The sequence below is a fragment of the Anoplopoma fimbria genome, chromosome 9 (assembly GCF_027596085.1).
Source record: "Anoplopoma fimbria isolate UVic2021 breed Golden Eagle Sablefish chromosome 9, Afim_UVic_2022, whole genome shotgun sequence".
In the NCBI taxonomy this organism is placed as follows: Eukaryota; Metazoa; Chordata; class Actinopteri; order Perciformes; family Anoplopomatidae; genus Anoplopoma; species Anoplopoma fimbria.
In genome coordinates this window covers 15,559,348-15,581,844 of record NC_072457.1, presented here as the reverse complement: position 1 = coordinate 15,581,844, position 22,497 = coordinate 15,559,348, and the positions used below count along the sequence as shown (strand labels likewise).

The window sequence follows — 22,497 nt, the reverse complement described above, 5'->3', positions numbered from 1 at the left end:
TAGACAGACAGGGCCACCGGTCCACATGTATTAGGTGTTTAGGAACAAGAAATTACTTAACCTTGACCTTAAGGTTAGTTTAGGTTATCGGTCTCAAAAGAGTTTTAGAATTTTTTTGCAAAATGTGGGTTACAGTCTAGACCAGGGTCCCCAGCTAGACACCTCCCTCTGCCGATGGGCCTCTGCCGCCATCGTTGCAGTCAGGGAACCACTGTAGCCATGTTCAGCTGCACGTTGACCGTGGGAACACAACAGCTGCTGCCAACCAAAATATTCCCAATGCACATTGTCCAGTGAGGATCTAATGCAATTCAGGGAGAAATGAGCAACATATGTTCAACAAACACCCATAGGACGTCCGATGGAGACGCACATTTAATAGTTTTTTTGGAAAACACAAATTTCCTGATGGATGGAGCAGCAAAACAATGCCTTGTTTTCCTATTTGGTGGGTCTTAGTCCACACATTTTGAAAAACAATGAAAAAATTGCATGCTGCATAATATATGACCTTTAAATGAACAAAATACCAACAGCCAGTATGTAGCTATGGATGCCAGATTGTGCAATAGCTGTTTGTCAGATGTGTTGAGGATAATGTTTTATTCTGAAAAGCTGAGGGCGGAAGTGTGTCTCGGTGTCCCTGATGACGGAACACAGCCGGGTCCTAAAGCCTGCGCGTTGAGGGACTCAAGACTCTCCGGAAACAACAGAGCCGCGCGCTGACTATCGATCAAAGGTATCCAATGAATGCGTGATGCACGCTGACACGGCACGAGCGTTCATTACAGGTAACGGAGCCACGCGAAGGCCTTCCTCCCGGTAGACCACGTTAGCCAGCTGCGTCGTGGAAACACCCAAAATGGCCGGTATGCCTGGTCTGTGCGCGGGGACCTCCTTAATCCGTTCACGGTGCTATTGATCTGACCAAACACGGCCCTCACCCATCAGAATGGGATCAGATGGGCATATGTGTGCGCGCGTTATGGGTCTGTTAGCCTGCAGGTCTGGATCAGGTCTGATGGATCAGGTCTGCATGATCAGGTCTGATGGATCAGGTCTGCTGGATCAGGTCTGCATGGATCAGGTCTGCTGGATCAGGTCTGCTGGATCAGGTCTGCTGGATCAGGTCTGCATGATCAGGTCTGATGGATCAGGTCTGCTGCATCAGGTCTGCTGGATCAGGTCTGATGGATCAGGTCTGCAGGATCAGGTCTGATGGATCAGGTCTGCAGGGGTCTGTGGTTCAGTCACACTGAACATGGATGCCCCACATGCAGAGGCTGAGGTGACTAAAGGATCCACACACTGATAGGTTGTCATTTAAAGGGTGCATGCACTTTGTGTTTAGTTTATTTAAAACAATAGACAATCCTTGTGCCATATGCTGCAAGAGAAATCCCCTATTAGTTCTTTAGTTCTTTAGTTCTATCTGATTAAGTGTGCAGACTGCTCAGAATATACCTGTCTGCTTATCCAGACCATCAATGCACGTGTCCGTTTGTTCAGTGCAGATTCAAGTCAGTTTATTTTGTATAGCCCAGAATCACAAATTACAAATTAGCCTCAGAGGGCTTTACAATCTGTGCACATGCGACATCCTCTGTCCTTCCCTCAGATGGGCCCTGTAGTGTCATTAACTCATGAGAAAGCCAAGTGAGAAGTCGGTAACGTTATTGATTTGCAGAGACTTGGATGTTGTTGCCTTACTTGCTTTTTTCTGTTGAAATATACAATTGTGTGGTACATTTCTACTTGGGTCATTTTTTTTTATTTTTTTTTAGAGATGCACCCATGGTGATATTGGATTATGGTCAGACAGGACTCAAACAGCTGCATGGTGTATCGGTGACAATAGGTCGACCTGGCATCAGATGCCATTCATTTCAGAAGTCACTATTCTGTACATTTATATCCATTGGCTTAGTTGGTACACTAAAGTTAGGTAAACCCTGATGTTGCCTCACTTATACCAGATGGATCCCAGTCACCTCCACTCAGTGGTGTCACATATACACTTGGTGTCTGCTCATACAATAAGCCATGGTTTCGGGACTGAAAAAGTCAAACTTGGTAATTTTCTAGACGGCTAATGTTACTCTACTTTAGTAAAAAATTGTGTGAAGTAGCTGTGAAAGGCGATATAACCAAACTGCTGTGACTATGGAGGTCTACATATGACATCTTCAGATAAATGCTGTTTGCTTAACCTTGAATATGTATGTATAATAACCTCCTTAACCAATATCTTGAAACAAAATCTTCACTTTGCCTCTGGTATAGTTTCAAGGCTTGCAAGCTTAGCTTTTTCTTTAAAGCTGATATTTGGTCAAAGCTTGCATGGCTTAGTCTGTTAAAAAGAAAACTTGTGCTTGAAGATCTTCACCACATTGATGATGCACAACAACTTGTGTTTTGGGAAATTGATGACATGACACAGGACATCCATCCATCCATCCATTTTCCGTAACCTGCTTATCCAGTTAAGGGTCGCAAGGGTGCTGGAGCCGATCTCAGCTGTCAATGGGCGAAGGCAGGGTACACCCTGGACAGGTCGCCAGTCTGTCACAGGGCAGACATATAGAGACAAACAACCACTCACCCTCACATCCACACCTACGGGCAATTTAGAGTCTTCAAAATTAAATGGAGTTTGGTAGGCCTTGTTTAAGGAAATCAACCAACCATTCAGATCAAGTTGGGCTCAGGTACAAGATATTAAAATTAAGAGAGGATGGATACAGATACCAAAGATACATTATATGTTTAAATCATATGGGCTGTCATCTCTGATGATAGCCTGGGACCAAAACTTTGTGCAAATACATACGCCGATGATGCTCAACTCATGGCCCACAGGCCTCCTGTCATGTTCCAAAAGTAACGCTCAGGTAAAGCAAGTTGAATATCCCTGACATACAGGTTAAACCTAGCTTCAGTAGACTTCTTTATTAGGTCTTGTGTCACATATTTAGTATGTCAACCAGGCCTACATGTTGTGTTAAAGTGTTTAGTAAGTGCTCGCAACTTCATTATTGAAGTTGTACTGGTGTTATTTAAAGAAAAGTTCTCTGTAGTTCACTATTTATGTGTTTATTTTGAATGCGTTCCAGGACATGGTAAGTGTGCTCTAGAATTTGTAGACGTGGCAATGATCTATGTAGTCTGCAGGGAATATTCAGGAAACTTTGTAGAATTGCTCTGTTCCGCTTTGAACAGAGTTGAACAGAGGCCTATGCCATGTTTGGACACGGTCCACTGTGTTCTAATGTTGAACATGCACAGCTGGCTAGCAAATGTTTCTTTGGAAGCAGGGTTCCGTTTATTATTTTTCTATAAGGTCAAGAGCTTTGAGCTTCGTTAAAGTGCCCTTGTAGGAAACATCCATATTGTCTGTGTTGCATAATGTTGCTTTGCTTTCCCGTCCTAAAAGAAAAGCACTGTGGGATTACAAGAAAGAAATCTTCAGGTGATTTCTTAGTGCTTTGACAAATTTTAAAGGAAAGAAACCACAAACAAGATGACGACTGAGCCAACTTGTTATTAAAAAAATGTGCGTGGTGAAAAGCACTTCATCTGAAAGCTACTTTTGAAATGAAAAACAAAAGCTTGTTCATCTGTAATAGTATATTTCTGCTTTCCACCTACCAGCCTCGCTGTGCACGCCGACTGTAATTTGCACCTCGCTCCTACCCTTCGCTTGGAGCCCAGTGCAACATTCTCCGTTTCCAACAGCACCAGAGGGACCCATTTCATATTTGGACCTGTGGCTGGTGCTGCTGCAGTGACAGCTCACCGATTGGCTTTCATCGAGACTTGGGCACAGATTGCCCTCCAGCAGCTTGCTACACTAGCAACCATAACTATTGGCAACCAGTCTTACAACAACAACAACGGAATTGCAGTGGCATTACCGCCTCACCTGGCCCTCCTGCGTCTTCTCGATAGACAGCAGGTTTCAACTGTTGGGTACAACGTGGACACAAGCAGAAAAACCTATAGTAACACAAGTCTCTCTGCTGCCATGTATCACCACCACTCCCAGCAACAAGGGCCACCGCCTTTCTCTAATGGGCCTAGGCCTCCTCATCATCAGCAGCCTCCCAATCAGCATCAGAATCGTCCTCCCTCTAATATGCTGTCGCAGGGGATGGGTTTCCAGTTTCCTCGTCCTACCCAGCTCCCTGATGAGCTAGAGTCTGCCCTGGCTATCCGGGGTGCTAGAGACATGGATCATCGGCTCATCGACCACATGAACCAACACCAAAACCAAGGCTCTGGTTCTGGGATCAGTCAACATGGAAGCTACGGCTCTAACCCAATAACTCTCACCTCTGATAATCAGCCTGGCCGCCAGCAAGGAGTAGACTGGTCAAGCTACCAACCTCCAACGAAACTGTTTGCCAGTCCTCCACCTAGTGCTAGCCACCAGTCCCAACGACAACAGGGGCCTCAACAGCAGCCACAGAGCAGCCATGCTGGAACTAGCATCCCAAGCTGGACAGCCCCTGTAAGTGACTCACCATCACCCCAAGCACGGCACCCCCACGGTGGCGGAAGTGGTGGCAGTGGGGATGGTCAGGCTTTGTACACGCCGGAGAGTGCAGGAAGCATCTTGGCTAGCTTTGGACTTTCAAATGAGGACTTGGAAGTGCTGAGTCACTACCCTGATGACCAGCTAACCCCCGATACTTTACCTTTCATACTCCGTGACATCCAGATCAACAAAACGGGAAACAAGAAAACTGCTGCCTCCACTTCCTCATCCTCGTTTTCTCGCAGCATACATGACATGCCGCTGCCTCCTTCCCGCTCCTCCCCATTGACACGCTCACGCTCACCAGACGTACCCAGCCTTCTCACTGTTACACAGACAGCAGGTAAAGTCATTGACTATGGTCATGCCAGTCGGGCAAAGGACGAGACTAGTACCAGAGAGACTTTCAAAAGAGAGCGGCTTTCCAATGAAAGGACAGTTAAAATGTACCAATCCTCGTCGTCCGCTCCAAAGGTAGATAAAGTGGAAAGGCGTCAGGTTCGTTTGGAGCACAGTGATTCAAGCAAGCACGGAGACCGGGACTATCGCAGGACGAGTAGCGACCATCGCAAGAGCAGTCGGTCACCTGGAAGAGAATTTCCACCATCGTCAAAATCTCGTAATCTGGACCGGGACTACAGGCGTGACGGACCCAAACCTAGGCCCCCATCTGAAGCCAAGAGCGAAGCTTCCTCGAGACGGTCTCTCTCCTCTTCGTCTGGCTCCAGACCACACAGCAGCAGCAGCAAGAAGTTACCGACCCCCACCATGATAAGTGATTTCTCAGCTGTGTCTCCAAAGGTGTATCCCCATACCTGCTCCCTGTGCCACACACAGTGTGATCAGGAGAAGGTGAGTGTCAACATGCCCTCGTACCAATGTCTGAAAGGAATACCTTCACACGTTAAATTCTAGTCTGCAACCTTCCTTCACCAGGCAGTTGTTGAGATGAGTGTATTCTGATGTCATTCAAGTATTGTTTTTAGCATGGTTGGCTATTTTAATTAAAACAAGTAGGCTTAGGTACGGTTGCTCTTAGTCAGAGGTGTTCAGAGTGGGAGCGGGCCTAAATCCCATTGGAAAAACCTGAATGTACACGTTTCGGTTAAGAGATAGTTAAGCGTTGCAGTAGTTTTGAGGAAATGTACTGTTCTTAATTTCCTAGAGTCAGAAATGAATAAATGTCCCAGTTGGCTTTCTTGCTAACTACAGTCATCTAGTCGGCACCTTAAGCGTTATCCGAGGGGAAGCTCACTGTCTCAGGCTTTGACTCTACTCTAAATGACCCAGCTGGCTTGTAGCCTGCAAAACCCGTTGTTTTGAGTATTGAATCCTAACTATGCCACCATACTCTGGTTTCCTTTGAAAGCGTTTTTCACAAAGTAATAACTGCAGGTGTCCACCATTATGGCTGAAAGCTATAGTCAGTGATGAAGTAACTTCAGATGCAACACTGCTAATTGCTGCTAAGATGGCATCTATTAATCGTTTAATTTAACTTCTTCTCATGTCCTTAGTTGAAAAATGTTTTATTGTTACATTAATAACTAGTTTGATGTGTGCCCTGGTTCATTTGATTGACAAATTATTACTATTTGGTTGCCGTGTGCTCATCCTATCACAGTTCCACCCAGGCTTTCTCCTCTGGGCCACAATTAGGATGTTCTGACTTCAGTAACTGCGGGTGATGTCAAAAACACTACAGCCATGTTTTTCAAAAGACAACTGTCTGGTGAAGCTAAATGAGACTTTAAACTACAAAGTGTCCGGGAATGGCCAGAAGAGCCTCCTTCTTTTGAGCCGCCAAACATGTTTTACAGCACTACGCTGCCTTGACTGGTGATGCCCAAATATTAAAAGATATAACTTTGGAACTTCTTTTTCAAATACTACAGTTTCTGAACTAGACGCAAGTCTGTTTTGAAAATTTTCAAAACCACGATAGAGGTATATGCAGAGAAAAAAGTGCCGAGCTGTTTTGCTCATTACATTTATGAGATTAAGCAAACCTAAAGCCAGCATTCATATGTCAACATATGAATGCTGAGCCACACCGGTCTACAGTTCCCAGGAAATGTACAATGAAGAAAAAATGTCTTTCTGGAAAAACTTTTAATTAATGAAGTGTAAGGTTACAAATGTCGACCACATCACAAATTTTTAAATACTGGTCCTTTATCAGTTCATTGGAAAAAAACCTTTTCTTTTTCTATTCTATTGGTTTCCTGGATTAAAACAGCCCCTTCAATATATAGTTTAATCATGAAATACGCCAAGTTGGCAGTGAGACAGTGTTTCACATTGAATGTTAAGGGTGTAACATTTAAGAACCCAGGTGATCTGTTATAAAGGACAGTTAAGTTCAAATGTAACTGTTAAAATCAACCTTTTATACTTGAGCTGCATGCTTACACATATATTAATGGACAGGGAGGATGTCTACAAGATACAATTATCATTTAATTTTGTACAGTAAATTAAAAAAGTTGGGATGAACTGATCAAAGCATAATAGAAATGTTTGCTTTGTTCAACAGTAGTAACCGTTGAATAAACTCCGTTGCTCTCTGGGAAAATCCATTGCTCTGGTCTTTGGCTTTGGAGTGGAGTTTCTCATGTTCCCTAATGGTGTTGCTATTGACTATGAGGGGGAATCACAAAGGTTTAAAGTTGCTGGTACTCTGCCTTAGTGTTATAGTTGAGTGTGAAAGTGTGGAGTTTTTGAAGATCTAGTATATTTGGACAAAAGAAATTCAAATTCAATTTAATTTCTTTCACCTTACATTTTATCATTAAAGAATCCTTTTGTCTGAATAAAGGTTGTCCCAAATCAACAAAAGAATGTCATTAATGGCAAAAGACGTGTGTGAATAAATAGTCCATCAATCAATTGCATGTAATGATCTAGCAGAATGTGAGGTGCTCTTTGTCAAAATTACTGGAAGGTTCTATAAGGTTTTTAATTTTCCAACTCTAAACCTCTTGGTTTATTTTAGTTAATGCAGACACGTTAAACTTGATGAGCATAGTGAACTTATTTGATAGAAACTTTGAACTAAATTGTCATACGCCACAGGCTGTAACAGGAACAGACTGGTGGATGAGCAGATAGTGGTGTTCTAGATGATTTGTCCTCTCCGGGCTGGGAGCATTACTTATTATGTTAATTGAACAATATTTCCAATGGTACATAGTGTGTTAATGAAGATGTAGATTGACTGTCACATTGAAGATAATGAAAAGTAAATTGGATACAGAACATGAGCACCCAGGACACAATTGATCTGATAGTCAAGAACAAGATGAGACATTGTTTTGTATTTCTGCTAGTAGTTGTAACATGATATGAATTGAGATCAAAGAACTGGGCCTCAACTGTTTAAAACTGTTAAAAAAAAAAAAAGGCCAGGAAACAAAGATCCACTTGAGCTTTTGTCTCGGTGTTTGATTTGTTCAATGTAGTTATTTGATTGCTTTGATTTTGCTCATTATGTTTATCTTCATACATGTGAAATGTGAATCTAGCTTTGTCTGATTGTTTCTATTTGTGTCTGATTGAGATTTCTTCCTCTCCCGTTTGTTATTTTTCTTCAGGATTGGCTTGAACATATAAACACCGTCAACCACACTGCTGCCTGCAGAGACCTGCGCAACCAGTGAGTTTTATGGATGGCAACGGTTAACCGCTAATTTGTTGACCATTGGGAACATTTTGACCGGTTATGCATCTCTGTGTTTGGATTCATTTATGGTCTATATGTTCATTTAACACACACCCTGGGTACCCTGTTTCAAGCTGTTTTTCTCTGAGAGCACATTAAACAAGAGCAACAAAAAAACTGACATACAAGTATTGATACGTTTCAATCAAAATGTTTGATCAGTCATCTGATAAACTATTTTGAACGAATATCAGCTGATAACGGTTGATGGCCATTCGATCGGAGAACATGTGTTTGAAATTGATTGAAATAAACTTCAGCAAAGCCAACAAAAAAATAAATTAAATGACATTTATTACATAAAACATTCAAATGTCCTGCAAAAAGCGCATCGATGCTGCACCAATGCGGCACCAAAGGCTGGAGCGAATTTTTTTTTTTTTTTTTTTTTTTTTTTTTTTTAAACCAGTAAGTTACCAGTTAATGGGTGTAGAGCTTTGAAAATGAACATCCCTACAGAGGATATTTTAATAACTGCTGAAGCTTTACATCGCCAATATCACTTATGTCATATTCTGCATTTAGTTTTGGTCAAACAAATTTTTTTTAGTCAAAAAGTGGCAAACATGAGCAAAATTATAGATCTATCAAAAAATGTTTTTGGGGAACTGTGAAACTAACTCAGCCCAGAGATTGGTGTGCCTTATGTGCTTATGGCTAATGTATTGGCAGACAGTTGCCTACTTACACATCCCATAGGCACAGACGAACATGATTGTTCCACTGGGTTAACAGGATGTATTTCAGTTCAATATCAGCTCACCCTCGTGTTGTTTCTGGGTCTTTATCATGTTGGATGCTTAACCCTCTTCAAAAGCCACACATTTACTCTGGCTACCTAACGCAGCTTACAATGGGCTTGTTTCCGTGGAAACAGGTACCTGTTTGGTTTATATTAGGGGATTGGCTTGAGCAGTGAGAGTAAACCACACAACTGATGTGCAGGCTGAAGAACCAGAAGGAGCAGAAAAGAGGTCAATCTGGATATAGCTGAAGAGTAGGGACATACATAGAATATTAACAAACTTATTCCAGATTTTAAATGTACTATTTTAAATAGTACAGCTTTGTGTTGATGCATATAATTGCATTTGGGTAATTCTTTTCCAATACGAGTGTCGGAGTAGAAAATGTTGAATGAATCTAAAAGTTGTTTCTGTGTCTCTCTGAAGGTACCCTGGCTGGAAACCAAATTTACCAAGGTCAGTTGGACTTTAGTTCTTATGTTTCCAATAATCTGTTTTTAGCTGTGACCAGCAGCCAGTGGGAGTCCGTCCTTTCATTAGGCTTGTCCCACATATTTCAAAAGACTTGACTGCATGTTTAGCCAATATGACACAGATATCAGGGTTTGGTAACCATTTGAAAGATGTTCTATTTATTGTTTCAGGTATCTTGTACACAATTAGACTACATTGAGTGTGAAAGTGGAGAATACAGTTGAAGTCAATGTTTTAGAACCTAAAATATCAATAACAATTCAACACAATTTCCTCACTACCTGTGAGGAAATTGGACTTAATTATCAGAACAGCTATGTTTCAAGGTCTGCTTGTTATTTCTCAATATATAATTAACACACAAGAGGTATTCACAATCATTTTTAGAATGTTGAAATCTTAACCAGCCGTGTTCTTCAGTCAGCACAAAAAATGCACAAAAAGCACAGATCCATGTAGACCTTTGGACTACCACTCACAATCTGCTGTTACCTCACCGGTCACGTCTGCTAATGATTGTTGTCTTCCATCCAGTCGGAGCGGACAATATGGCAGCCGGGCTCTGTGGGATCCAAAGACTCACTCTCCATCTCACTCTGTGCAGCGGTCCCTCTCGGGTTCTCCTACCCGAAGTCCTCCTCACAGCAAACACAGAGTTGGCCCCCATCCCCACAGGCTGCAGCCGGGGCAATACTCTTCTCGCCACCTACAGTTCAGAGGTAGACCACGTGCTTGAAAGAAGGCAAAGCCTGGACAAAGTGGGGAAATGTAGACTTTAAATAAGGAATGCCAATGATCTTAATACAACAACATGGATAACATTTTTTCAAACAGGAATTCACCCTCCAAATTAAAAATAATAGACGGATGTTAGTGGTACTTTTTAGAATTTAGATTTAGAAATGTCTTTTAAATTCTCTTTGTTATCCAAACCATCATTTGTTGTAAGCCTTATTACCTTCAGAAAAGATTGGTGTTGTTCCTAAATGCACATTTTATCCAGTAAATAACAGAATGATGTGCACAAATGACCAGTTTATTAAATACTTAAACGTCCTTCAATGTTTTCTTCAGGCAGGGAATTAAAAGGGGTTGTTAACCTTCTTACATTCATATTAGAGATGCACCAATCGATTGGCTGCCAATACACTGGTTTTCAGCTGATCGACCAACACCGGTGCAGGAAGATGTCATATATCCAGTCACATTTTGAAACATGTCAAGCATGATAGTGTAGCGTTGCCACATAGCAGCACAGCGGAGTAACCATGGTGACCGGCTCTGCTGCTGTATGCACAGTCTCCCTACCTCAGTCCTGCTTATAGCAGAGCTAACAGCTAACGCTATCGGAACTTACATTGACTTGCATTACGATGCGCTCGGGCTCTTTTCAGTTCAAACATGTATTGGGCCGGGTAAGGACATTTCTTTCACAGCAGGTTAAAATAGATATTGGAGAGAATTACGACCGGTTTAACTTCCTAACGCTAGCTCGTGGCAGCTTATTTATTTAAAAGAGCTGTATTTAACATTTAGAGCATTACTATATTGTCAAACAGCTATCATATATGTTAAGCTTAAGTGGAGTCATTTCTAACTGAGCAGAGAATTAAGTCTCTACTCCTGAGCTTCAGGAGCTTCTCCTTCCTTTCTGGACACATCCAAGGTAAACGTCCCTCTAGTGCATGTGAGCCGTTAAAGGCAATCAAAATGCTCATTTGGGCTACATACAAATGTAATAAAACCTGTATAAGCCTTCATTCCAGATTTAGAAAAACCAAAGGTCAATTGAAATGTTCATAGTGTATACACACAGGCTTTGAATGGCCAAACATTTCTTACATTTTTTTAATAGTTTTTGTAAATATCTCTTCCACTATTTCTGTTTGCTCCCCTGTCCTCCTCCGTATGCTTCATGGCATGTCTACAGGGCGTTCTTCTCGCGGTGGTGTGAAGCGTCCACATGAGGATTTAAACAGGTTCTCCACTGGCGCCAGCCGACATCCATCCTCCTCTAAGGCGGGTCATGGCCCCAAACATGGACCGCTACAGTCCTCCACCAAAACTGTCAAGAGCGGGGCGAAGGCTGGAACCAAGACGGTAAGTGCCAAGGCGCAGCGGTTGACCAAAGCTAAACAGTTTTGGACCAAACAGCTTATTTTACAAAGAAAAACAGATGAGAAGGAAGGGTAGATCATACAGATGTTTAGGAGTGTGATAACTCAGAACTTTTCCCTTTTTAACCTGAGCAGGTCAGGGCTACACAGGTGTACTGTAACAATAGTAAACATGTTTATGTTCCATCTAAAGCACTTTTATTCCTAAATATTTGTCTGGTAAACACCGTAAAAATGATCACAACAACAAAAGCCTCTGCCAGTGAATCTGAAATCAACAATATTCATAAAGTGGCTTCGTGGCAGTTAAATGGCTACATCAGTTGTGTTGGGGAAAGTCAATTATTGACTGACTGACAAATCAGTAAGTTATCATTGTGATGTGATTATTGTTGAGTGCTTGATATGTTGATGTTTAATTATTCCAATTTTACAAAGTCAGCAAATGTTTTTTTCAGCTACCTAGGTACTTTTCTCAAGCCCAGCTAAAATGTTGTTGTGTATAAAGATTTACAGTGTAGTATTTGATCAAAGTGTTAAAATCTTTGCCTTCATTTGTTTCTGGTTGTCTCAAACCGTGGCTCTTCTTAAACTGACCTAAAAACCTATGCTGTTGATTTCCAGTCTGCAAAGCTTCCACCAGCCAAGAAGAAGAAGAAACTAGGGACTCCCGTCGCCCAGGACTCGTCTGTTGCAGATCGTCTTGTTTATCTGACCGGCATCCCAAAAGATGCGTCTGAGCAGGAGGTTACCGACTTGGTGGGGTCCTTTGGCAAGATCAACAACGTGATCCTCATGCCATGCTCAGAGGAAGAGAGCGAGAAGGGTGAAGGACAAAAGGTGCTAAGTGTAACATAATGGTCATCGAGAAATTTAGAAAAAGAAATTAGACTTTGTGCAATTGGTTAGAATAGCAGTCAGTCTCTCCGTCACTCCGGGGTCCTAAAAAAACGGTAGCCATGGATACAATATGCTACGAACATTTCTTGGCTCTGTGTTGCTGAATGCCATCTTGGTCCCACATTATAACATTGCCCCCCTCCCCTGTTGCAGGCATCTGTATGCATGATGACGGCTGAATGCACCCAGGCTTTGGCCAACTCCACAAGTCTCTCCATCAGAGGCCAACAAATCACAGCTTCAATCACCAAGGTACTGTGTGGAAAATATATACGTTTGGCATTGATGGCATATCCTGTTTAAACCCTTTTAATACATAAAAACATGAAGCCTGAATGAGTTTCAAAAGCAGTTGGAAGTAGGTGTAGGAAAGGGCAGATGTTTATTCAGAAACTATTTGAAACAGAAAAATCTTCTATTTTTTACTTTTGGACCACATGTATGTGTTCTCTTGTACACTTTCAGTAAACAACCTTTATGTATTTGTTCTAGAAATCTGAAGCAGGACAGTCTTCTGATGCTAACAACAGGTTTGTCACAGTTATCATCCTAAGCTTTTTCCTTTTAAACCTCATATGCCTTTTAACTCACCCTGCCAATTTCAAAACTGCTCTCGTTGCACTAAACTATTAATATATTTCTGTTTCCACAGCAAACCTGCTCCAGCGCAGGACAAAGATGCTGCTGGGGAAGACTCTGGTGGGAAAACGATAACCTTGGAGTCTGCAGTGCCCACCGATAAAACGAGTCAGTGCCAATATATCCAGATCTATCATTGTGAAATGCTGAGTACATTTGACCTGTTCCTGGTGAGGGTTCCGAGACAGAGGATGTCGCATGTGTACAGATTGTAAATCCCTCTGAGGCAAATTTGTCATTTGTGATTTTGGGCTATACAAAATAAATTGAATTGAAATTGAAATCAAATTTTAATAACTGTCTTAAAGCTAATCCTAAAGGTATTATATCTCAGAGTCTGAAACCAACGCACAGTCCCCTTTCAGTGTCTGTGTGATACAAAGCTGCGGTATTTGACGATAAAGGCTTCTCTCTCTCTCCTCTGCTGTGTGCAGAGTGCGGAGGTGTGGTCGTGTTTATTTGTGCTTCAGTAACTTCATTCACTCTATAGCTCACTTGACCACCGCTGTACTCTCTCCCTCAAGGGGCCAACTTTGACTGTTTTTGTAAACCGTAAAATGCAACGTATTTAGCTTTACTTCCCTTCAAGCAGTGGGCCCGCAGGGCAATGTCTCCATGTGCCACTCCTGTAGCTAATGCCCATGTAGACGGGTTAGTAACGTCATGGCTTGTGGTTGTGGTGTTGAATCCATACTAATTGTAGCTCTGTTTGCCCTCTATCTCTTCCTCCTCCAATCCCCACTGCCGAAGGCGAGGCTGACCAGAAGACTTCTGATGAGGTACATGGTGCACACATACCCTGTAAAACATAAATAACAGCATTGGGATAGGGGCTGGTGAGTGTGGTCATCTAAAGCTAGAGGGTCCTGTGTCATTATTTGGACATATTCTGCTTTTTTGTTCCTAATTTTCAATTTTGGTAAATGTCCAAATTGAACATCACTTCTAATTGAATATTAGTATTCAGTTATTTTCAATCTCATTTTACATCCCAATACAATGTCTCCTACAGAAGGGCACGGTGTTGATCACAGGACTTCCTGAGAGCGGCTGGTCAGAGAGTGACATCATCAAGCTGGTCCAGCCCTTCGGAACTGCCTCCGAAATCATCACGGCCACACAAATCGGAAAGGTTGGTATAAACTCAGCTCCATCTGAAGCTGGGACTGTTCTTTGGGGAGCACAAAACACAACTGGGCAGAAGCAATACAATAAGCTAATGCAACACCTGTGTTCCTTGGCTTCTTTTCAAGATGGTGGCCTTCTCTGTTCAGGCTAAAAAGCAGCTGATCAGTAGGATAGTCACAATAAATGATCATGAATACCCACAAAGCAAAATACAGTTTACGCCATGTCTACAGAATTTATCTGTCCATACGTACAATTTTTCAATGTATTTTTTTTTTAATGAAGGTTATAACTTATATGATGAATACATTATATACTGATAGTTTATTATTCTTATTAAAAATAGTGATTGACAGTGAAAAAATGCCCTGGAGCTCTTTTTCAGGGCAGCTCTGGTCTTCGGGTGACTATTCCCTTTTTACAAACATTCTTCTTGTATGTTAGGTACTTGTGTCAGTGCCAGACATGGACATTGCTGAAGAGATAGTGAAAGTCCACGCCTTCATCCCTGCTAAGATTCAAGACTCTGAGCTGAAGATGCTCCATCTCAAACGGCGTATTGGTCTGAGCACACCGGTAGGACTCTCATCACTTATCTACAGCATACTGATAATATATTGTCATCTAGTGTTCTTTGATCATCATCTCGGTTTTGAGAGGTCGGGTCTTTGACATTGACCGTTGGGCAATAACTGAGATTAATACTAAATCATTCTTTACACAGGTGGCTCTCTACAATCTTCTGATGGGATCAGTGGACCCATTAGTGAGTATTTCTACCAGTATACTTCTCTGCCCCAATTTATTTGACTTTGTGGTTCCTTAACTTATGTCAGGTTATTGATCAATCAACATAGTGTGTGCATGTTTGGAAATTCAAAGGTAGATTTCCACAAAGTTCTTATCGCACTCACCAACCTAAATAAAGCCACCTCACAGTGACTTCACGACAGCACATCCTACAAACTAGAAGGTTTGTTTGATGCTCTGACCTTAGACAAAAGGTGAATCAACAAACAAAACAATATCCACTTGATTCCCTTATGTTTGGTATAATGAATTTGTCTGACTAACTGTACACTTTGAACTGATTGTGACATCGCTGAACTGGGGGTGATTTTCCTGCAGGAGAGTTCGGTTCCAGTCGGCTGGAGCTGCCTATTGGTGATCAATAATGTCCCCAACACGCCGTCCGGCTCCTCTGAGGTCCAGAAGTTGGTGCGACGCTTTGGTACCGTCATCAAGACCCTAGTGCTCAACAATACGGTGAGGGCTGTTCTTCTGTGCAGCCGCAAACATGCCATCCCATTATCTGCTGAACATTCCTTCCATCCATCCATCTTCCGTAACCGCTTATCCAGTTAAGGGTCGCGGGGGTGCTGGAGCCGATCCCAGCTGTCAATGGGCGAAGGCAGGGTTCACCCTGGACAGGTCGCCAGCCTATCACAGGGCAGACATATAGAGACAAACAACCATTCACACTCACATCCACACCTACGGGCAATTTTAGAGTCATCAATGAACCTAAGCTGCATGTCTTTGGACTGTGGGAGGAAGCCAGAGAACCCACGCTGACACGGGGAGAACATGCAGACTCCACACAGAAGGTTGTCTGGCCCGGGAATTGAACCCAGGCCCCTCTTGCTGTGAGGCGACAGTGCTAACCACTACACCACCGTGCAGCCTTGTTGTATCTAAAAGCTCCATTGCACTATGAGTGCCCTCCATCACAGCTATGGCCTGGGTGGAGAATGTGTTCTCTCCACATATCTGTCATGTCTCACCTCTTTATTTGTCAGGCAAAGACATCTGAAATGCTGCTGACCTGATGATATGTCTCTTCCTGCTCAGGTCATTTGTGAGATGGCAACTGCAGCTATGGCCTTGTCTGTGTACAAACGCTTCCAGAAGTTTCCGTGCATCATCCATAACAACCCGCTGTTCTTCTCCCGCAAGCCGGACCCCAAAGCCAACATACAGACCAAAATCATCACTGCATACCTTGATTCATCTGAGGTTGGTTTCTTTTACAATTGATTTGCAGTGGTTGACTGAATTTATGGGACATCCATTCAGACACTACTAAAAAGTCTGATTCTTTTTTTTATACATTCCTTTAATGACAGATGTTAGGACCTGGACACTTTTTTTTATTCACTGCAGGCATTCATTTAAATCCAGTAAGATATGAGACTTCAGTCTCTCTCTGAAAAAAACATCACTATGAGGTGAAGTGGTAGCAAAACATCTGATGTCAAAATCAGAGAAGAGATGAGTTTTGTTTTTAAACAAAATTTTGAACTGAGCCATGTTGGTTTTTAAAAAGCTGACTTTTCGGAATGAAACGGATCACTTTTTGCAGGTATTAAACTTGATATACCAGTTTAATACCTGCAAATTAAACTGGTATATCAAACACCTGAATACATGGTTTGATACGACACGATCAATACCTCCCCGTCTGTGATTGTAGGATACACCGGCGACTGGCAAAGGCAGCCAAGCAGCAGCTGTAGACAAAGAGGAGACGGCACATAAAGAGAATTCAGAAACTCTATTGGAAGGGATTGAAAAAGACGGCAATTTAAAGGACGAGAAGAGGAAGAGCACCGACAAGACAGTTGGTGAAGACGAAGCTTTGGGAGAAAACCGGAGCCAAGATGGCAACATCCAAAAAGACGAGGCAACTGTTGCTGTCTCTGACTCTGCACCAGAGGCCGACCCAAAAGCAGACCTGGAGACAGACATGAGGGAAAAATCAGATGTTGAAACTGTCATGGAGACAGCAGAAGAGAACAAAGGTCTCAATGCATCCGCAGCAGGCAATGACGAGACTCCTGCTGGGGAAGAGACAAAGACGTCTAGCTGTGATGGCAAAGCAGCTTCCCAGGAGACGACCATTCCAGAGCTCCCTAAGGTAAAATATCCCCAAAATCTGCTGCTGTTATTGGAGCCAGATTGTGTATCAAAGTTCAGAAACCTCCAATATATTCATTTGTATTTGTGAGTTTTGACGTCTCTTTTTGATTCCCTGTTTCAACAGGTTACTCAGGAGATGGTTAATGCACTACTTGTTGAGTGCCGAACAAGAACCGTCAGCCATCCCAGCAACACAGCAGCTTCCACCAACGGGGAACAGGGGGAAACCCAATTGGAGACAGAGCAGGGTGGCAAAGCAGCAAATGAGACAAAAGAGCAAGCCAAGAATCCCACAGAGGAGGAGGTGAAGAAGCAGGAGAGGGAGCTAAAAGAGAGGGAGGCAAGAAAGGAGAAAGAGGCGAGGGAGAGAGAGAGGAAGGAGAAGGAGAGGAGGGACTGGGAGAAGGAGGAGAGGACCAAGCGGGAGAGAGAGCGGAATGAAAGAGCCAGGAGGGAGAGGGAGAAGAGGGAGGAGGAGAGGAGGGAAAGAGAGAGGCGGGAGAGGAAGAGAGCATACAGTGATGGTTTGTCAGGGTCGCGGTCCTCCTCCAGGTCAGAGGGATACAAGCAGAGCTCCTCGAGGGATGCGCAGTATAACAACTCTGAAGCGGAGACCGAAATGGTGAGAAGCAGCAGTCGGTTCACAAAGCGTTGACTCTCTCCTCTCTCCTCTGTACTCTTATCCTCACTTCTTTTCTTTTGTCCTGTCATGGAATCAGGTGGAGGAGGAGTCTGATGACTTCCCATTCAACTTGAGTGACTTTGTGACGGTAGATGAAGTTGGAGATGTGAATGACATTCCTTCCTCTCCTTACCCCTCTGTTCCCATGGAAACCACAGAGGAAGGGGAGGATGCTCCCTCATCTGTACAACAGGAAACTGCAGGGGTCCATATGAAACTTCTTCTCAGCATGTTTATTAGGGTTTCTGAGATTTTAATCTCAACAATGTATTGACATCATGGTCCTCTTCCTGCTTTCTGTTTGTAGGACACGGAAACAACCGCGTCAGACGCCCCAGCGACCCCGGTGAGGTGTGATAAGAACGTATCAGAGTCTGAACCTGTGACTGTGTCCCCAGCTGAGACTTCAGATGTTTTAGTGTCGTTAGATTTAACACTCATCGCTGCAGCTTCCCCAGCGGCCTCACAAGCCGACTCCTCACCCAGCCGCACGCATGTGCCAACATGTCGACCAGAAGAACCCAAGACCGAGACCACATCTGGGACAGGTGCCATCTCTCACTCCATTAATCCCAATCGAGATGCACAATTTTCCCGGCCGATTAAAGAATCCTAAAAACAACGAGCAAGGCTCCAGAATCACTTTTGTCACAGCCATCACAAAGTCAAAGATTCCATATTATATCCTTTTATTTTTTGATTGTCATCTAATGTGGTTCTTTGCAGAAAAACACACAATCTTTGATTTAAAAAAATCTTGGCATTATTAGTTTTAATGATATAATATAAGCTGCTTAAAGCTAGTGTAAGGAAGTTAAACAGTTAATAGTTTTTCTCTAATATCAACAATTCAATTTTTTTATTTTGTTTTCATTATTCCATAGAAGCCACACTGACAGCCATTCTGGACTCCACCACTGAGGTTGAACCGCTTCCTGCACCTGCGGCTACCCCAGCTGACTCAAACAGCCCAGCAACAGGAGTAGTGGCATCAGAGAGGGAGAAAGAGGAGAACGAGAAGAACGCACGCAATCACAGTCAGGCTAAGAAGGAGGAGATGGTGTCAGACAAAACAGAGGAGGAGGAGGAGAAGAAGAAGCAGGATGAGAAGTACAAAGAGACGGAAGCTCCTTCTGTGGAGACGGGTATGCTTTACTTGATTAGTGTGGCAGCAGTACCTTAGTGGGTAAAAATCAGCAGGCTAGTTACCAGCTCATCTTTATTTGGATCCTTGAATTGGTTGAGAAAATGTGGACGTGTAAAATGACAGTTGTATGTTTAGTAAAGACACAAAGATTTGAAAAACCACGATTACTAGGTCATCTGGATAAGCTTGCTGAGTTTAACAAGGACCCGGTCTTTTTAGTCCCTGTTCCAGATTCAATGTAGGTCTCTGTCTCTAACAGGAAAGCATGAGCGGTCTGAAGATCGGGCAAACGGCGAAGAGGAGAGTGTGAAGAAGAAGTTAAAGACAGACACTCCCACTCCCACAGACTGCTCCCTCCCTCCTTTTGACCCCAGCAGCCCAGTTGGTAAGACACTTGTCTGTATTTACCCACAATTTTACTATGGTGTTCATCTGTTTTTTTTACATGCATGTTCAGAGTCTGACTATCTGACAGTGGGCATCTGCTGAAAGAGTTCACTTCTTGTGTGTGTGTGTGTGTCTGTGTGTCTGTGTGTGTGTGTGTGTGTGTGTGTGTGTGTGTGTGTGTGTGTGTGTGTGTGTGTGTGTGTGTGTGTGTCCACAGGTATGGAGTTCTTGGTCCCTAAGACGGGTTTCTTCTGTAAAGTGTGTAATAGATTTTTCAGTGGAGCCAAAGAGGCCGAGAAAAACCACTGCAAGACCCTCAAACACTATGAGAACCTACAGGTAGGCAACACAGTTATTTGTGTGGATATACTGGTGAGGCCCAAACACACTGAAAGCAATACATGTGCCTCATTTCAATAGATGCTGCTGCTGAACTGCAGGCTCAGATTTGAAAAGCCAGCCCTCCCAACCAGCCGTGTTTTAGGAAGAGGTCGCTACTTGGGCAACATTTAATATTACAGAAACCCCTTAACACCTTATCTTTTATACTACTGACATATGAGTGAAAGTAAAACTAGATAATGTGGAATTGGCGTCAATCTGATCTAGTCTTTTTCTGGTCTTTTTAACCAGTAAAAGCAACAGTAATTGTTTCTTTAATGAAATATTGTCCCCTGGAGATACTGCGGATGCGTAAAAAAACCAGCTTAGGCCACTAAGTCTGCATTTGACGCCCAAAAATCGAATCAAAGTATTTTTGACACGCGTCATAACGCTTTTGGTGAGTGTTCGACCACTTGAACAGGCCCTATTATGCTATTTTCCGGGTGCATATTTTAAGTTACAGTTACAACATATTTACATGCGTTAATGCTCATAATCCTCCTTGTTTTTCTCATCCGGGCTGTCCTGCAGCACCTCTTCTCACCCTCTCTCTGAAACGCTCCGTTGTAGCGCTGGCTCCTCCCTCCAGAAAGCAAAGTCTGCCCTGGTTGGTTAGCTAGCCCGCTCTGTTGTGATTGGTCAACGTTTCATATTTCAAAAGCTCTTCCTCGAGAGCTTCAGCTCTGTCTCTCTCTTTTGCTGTTTGAGGGCCAAACTAACTGGAACGAGTTTTCAGTAACATTATGACCTCATAATGCGTAAGTGAAGGAGAGAATTCAATGGAGTCGTTTCAGGAGCTCAGGAGCTTCTGAGGGGGAGGGTAACTCCTTTTAAGCGTGACTTCAGGTTTTACACTCTACGGACCTTTTACATGTGAAAAAATATACATAACACACTAAAAAAGAGGGAAAAAGTGGAAAAGCATAATAGGGCCACTTTAAAACAATACCAGTCAACCATCCAGCTCTGTTTTTTTAGATAATATTTAGATATTTCTTCAGTGAGTACAGTTAGTGACAGTGTGGGCTCCATGGTAACATAGCTCTGACAAAAGCTGAACAAAGTCTGGAGGTGAACAACAAGTCGGCTGGCCTTAAAGTAGAGTAAGTTAGTGTGATCAAAATCATGAGGAGTCAAATTGTTTCTCTTCATATGGGGTGGTCCCCAGCCTTGACTCTTTTGGACACTTATTGTAATACAGGTTTCCATATCTTCAGACATGTGTTTGGTAACAAAAACCCCAGAATATTCCGGTCTAATCCAGTTTCCTTGTTTATTCTCTTCTAGAAATACTTGGAGACCACAAACCCGGCGAATGTGTCCGTCAAACCTGACTCCACCTGAATGCGGCTATGAACATCTTGACTGAATTCACCAATCCCCTCTATTGTCTCTTCATTTCTCACTAAGGGTCCAGATTCTCATATTGATGTAGTTGATTAGTGTCATGTCCTTGAATATGTGCTTTAGATTTTTCATGTACAGTTAAGAGAAATTAGAAGAACCTGGGAACATGGGAGGATGGCTGGCTGTAAGGAATGTCCACATTCAATAAAGAATTTGACTAAATGGTCTGTTTGTTGTGTTTGCTCAGAGCTTTGACCAGAAAACAACATGGAGAGGCTTTTAAAGCAGTTTTGACCAAACACCTTACTGGTGCAATTTTGACACATCGAAGGTTGTTTGGTCTTGTTTTTCTAATGTAATTGTCTCAATTCAATTTTAAGAGTCACTGTAAGTATAGAGATACTGTAATTATCATAACTAAACTATAAATATTTATTATGAATTGTTACATAGTTATTCATTGTTTATATTGAGTTTATAAATGCTAAAATAGTTGATAAAATAAAGTGTACATCTTGTAAAATGTGTTATTCATATAACTGAGCATTTAATATGTGGACATTTTACAAGTTATCATTAACTAATGCATTATTGATGACTTGTAACTGATTTTTATCAATGGTCTAAAAGAGCAAGTACTCCATTACACGCACCGTCACATTGTGTTAAGTACAGTTACTGTACTGGTAACGTCAACGGAAACAAGAACACATCGACTTACAAACAATAATTGGTATCAATTTGAACTTTTCTCTGGTTGTTTAATAAGTCAAGGTTCAGATGATTGACAATGACAACGTGACAGAAAACAACACGTGTCATGATTTGCCTATTGAGAACTGACTTCTGTCATGTTTTGTTTGGAGCCACACGAGGCGCCCACAAGGCAGAGTGAGGACAAATGAGCCATTAGTCAAATAATCAGGCATGCAACGTGTCATGGTTGGAATTACACTACTTATAATGATTTGAAATAGAAACAGCTACAAGCTACTGAACACAGGAGAGACACCTATGTCCAACAGGTAGTATTTTTATTATTATTATTATTATTATTATTATTATTACTGTTATTATTGTAATTATTAGAATGTGTTTAAACTGTGAAGTTAAAAGATGAGAAGATGATAACTTCAGCCATTTCTGTTCTGATAAAATGAGTTAATTCATTTAAAAAATACGTATTTGAAGTCCTTTTTTCAAAGTGTTTCACCATTGTCACAAACTCATGATATACTGTATGCTTATACAAATCTGCAGACATTTCTTGAAAAAATATATATACAGTACCAGTCAAAGGTTTGGACACCTTCTCATTCAACTACTTTGAAGAATCTAAAATATAAAACATATTCTGGTTTGTTGAGCA

General features: G+C 42.3%; 1 protein-coding gene across 3 annotated transcripts; it reads left to right on the top strand.

Moving 5' to 3' along the window:
* Nucleotides 1-577: 577 nt before the first annotated feature.
* On the top strand, nucleotides 578-21,340 carry LOC129096477 (zinc finger protein 638-like). Of its 3 annotated transcripts, none has more exons than XM_054605272.1 (24): nucleotides 578-739; nucleotides 3,652-5,389; nucleotides 8,131-8,192; nucleotides 9,431-9,460; nucleotides 10,013-10,197; nucleotides 11,409-11,578; nucleotides 12,220-12,435; nucleotides 12,649-12,747; nucleotides 12,988-13,025; nucleotides 13,148-13,242; nucleotides 13,885-13,913; nucleotides 14,147-14,266; nucleotides 14,707-14,838; nucleotides 14,987-15,028; nucleotides 15,391-15,528; nucleotides 16,114-16,278; nucleotides 16,736-17,179; nucleotides 17,306-17,803; nucleotides 17,901-18,068; nucleotides 18,171-18,411; nucleotides 18,748-19,008; nucleotides 19,270-19,395; nucleotides 19,615-19,736; nucleotides 21,069-21,340. In XM_054605272.1, exons 2-24 carry the CDS (start codon nucleotides 4,025-4,027, stop codon nucleotides 21,123-21,125), a joined length of 4,803 nt encoding a protein of 1,600 aa, XP_054461247.1. In that variant the 5' UTR covers nucleotides 578-739; nucleotides 3,652-4,024; the 3' UTR covers nucleotides 21,126-21,340. The 3 variants fall into 3 exon arrangements, with proteins under 3 accessions (XP_054461247.1, XP_054461246.1, XP_054461248.1); XM_054605271.1 differs by having other exon boundaries at nucleotides 578-791; XM_054605273.1 differs by lacking the exon at nucleotides 578-739 and adding an exon at nucleotides 3,456-3,553.
* The last annotated feature ends 1,157 nt before the right edge of the window (nucleotides 21,341-22,497 follow it).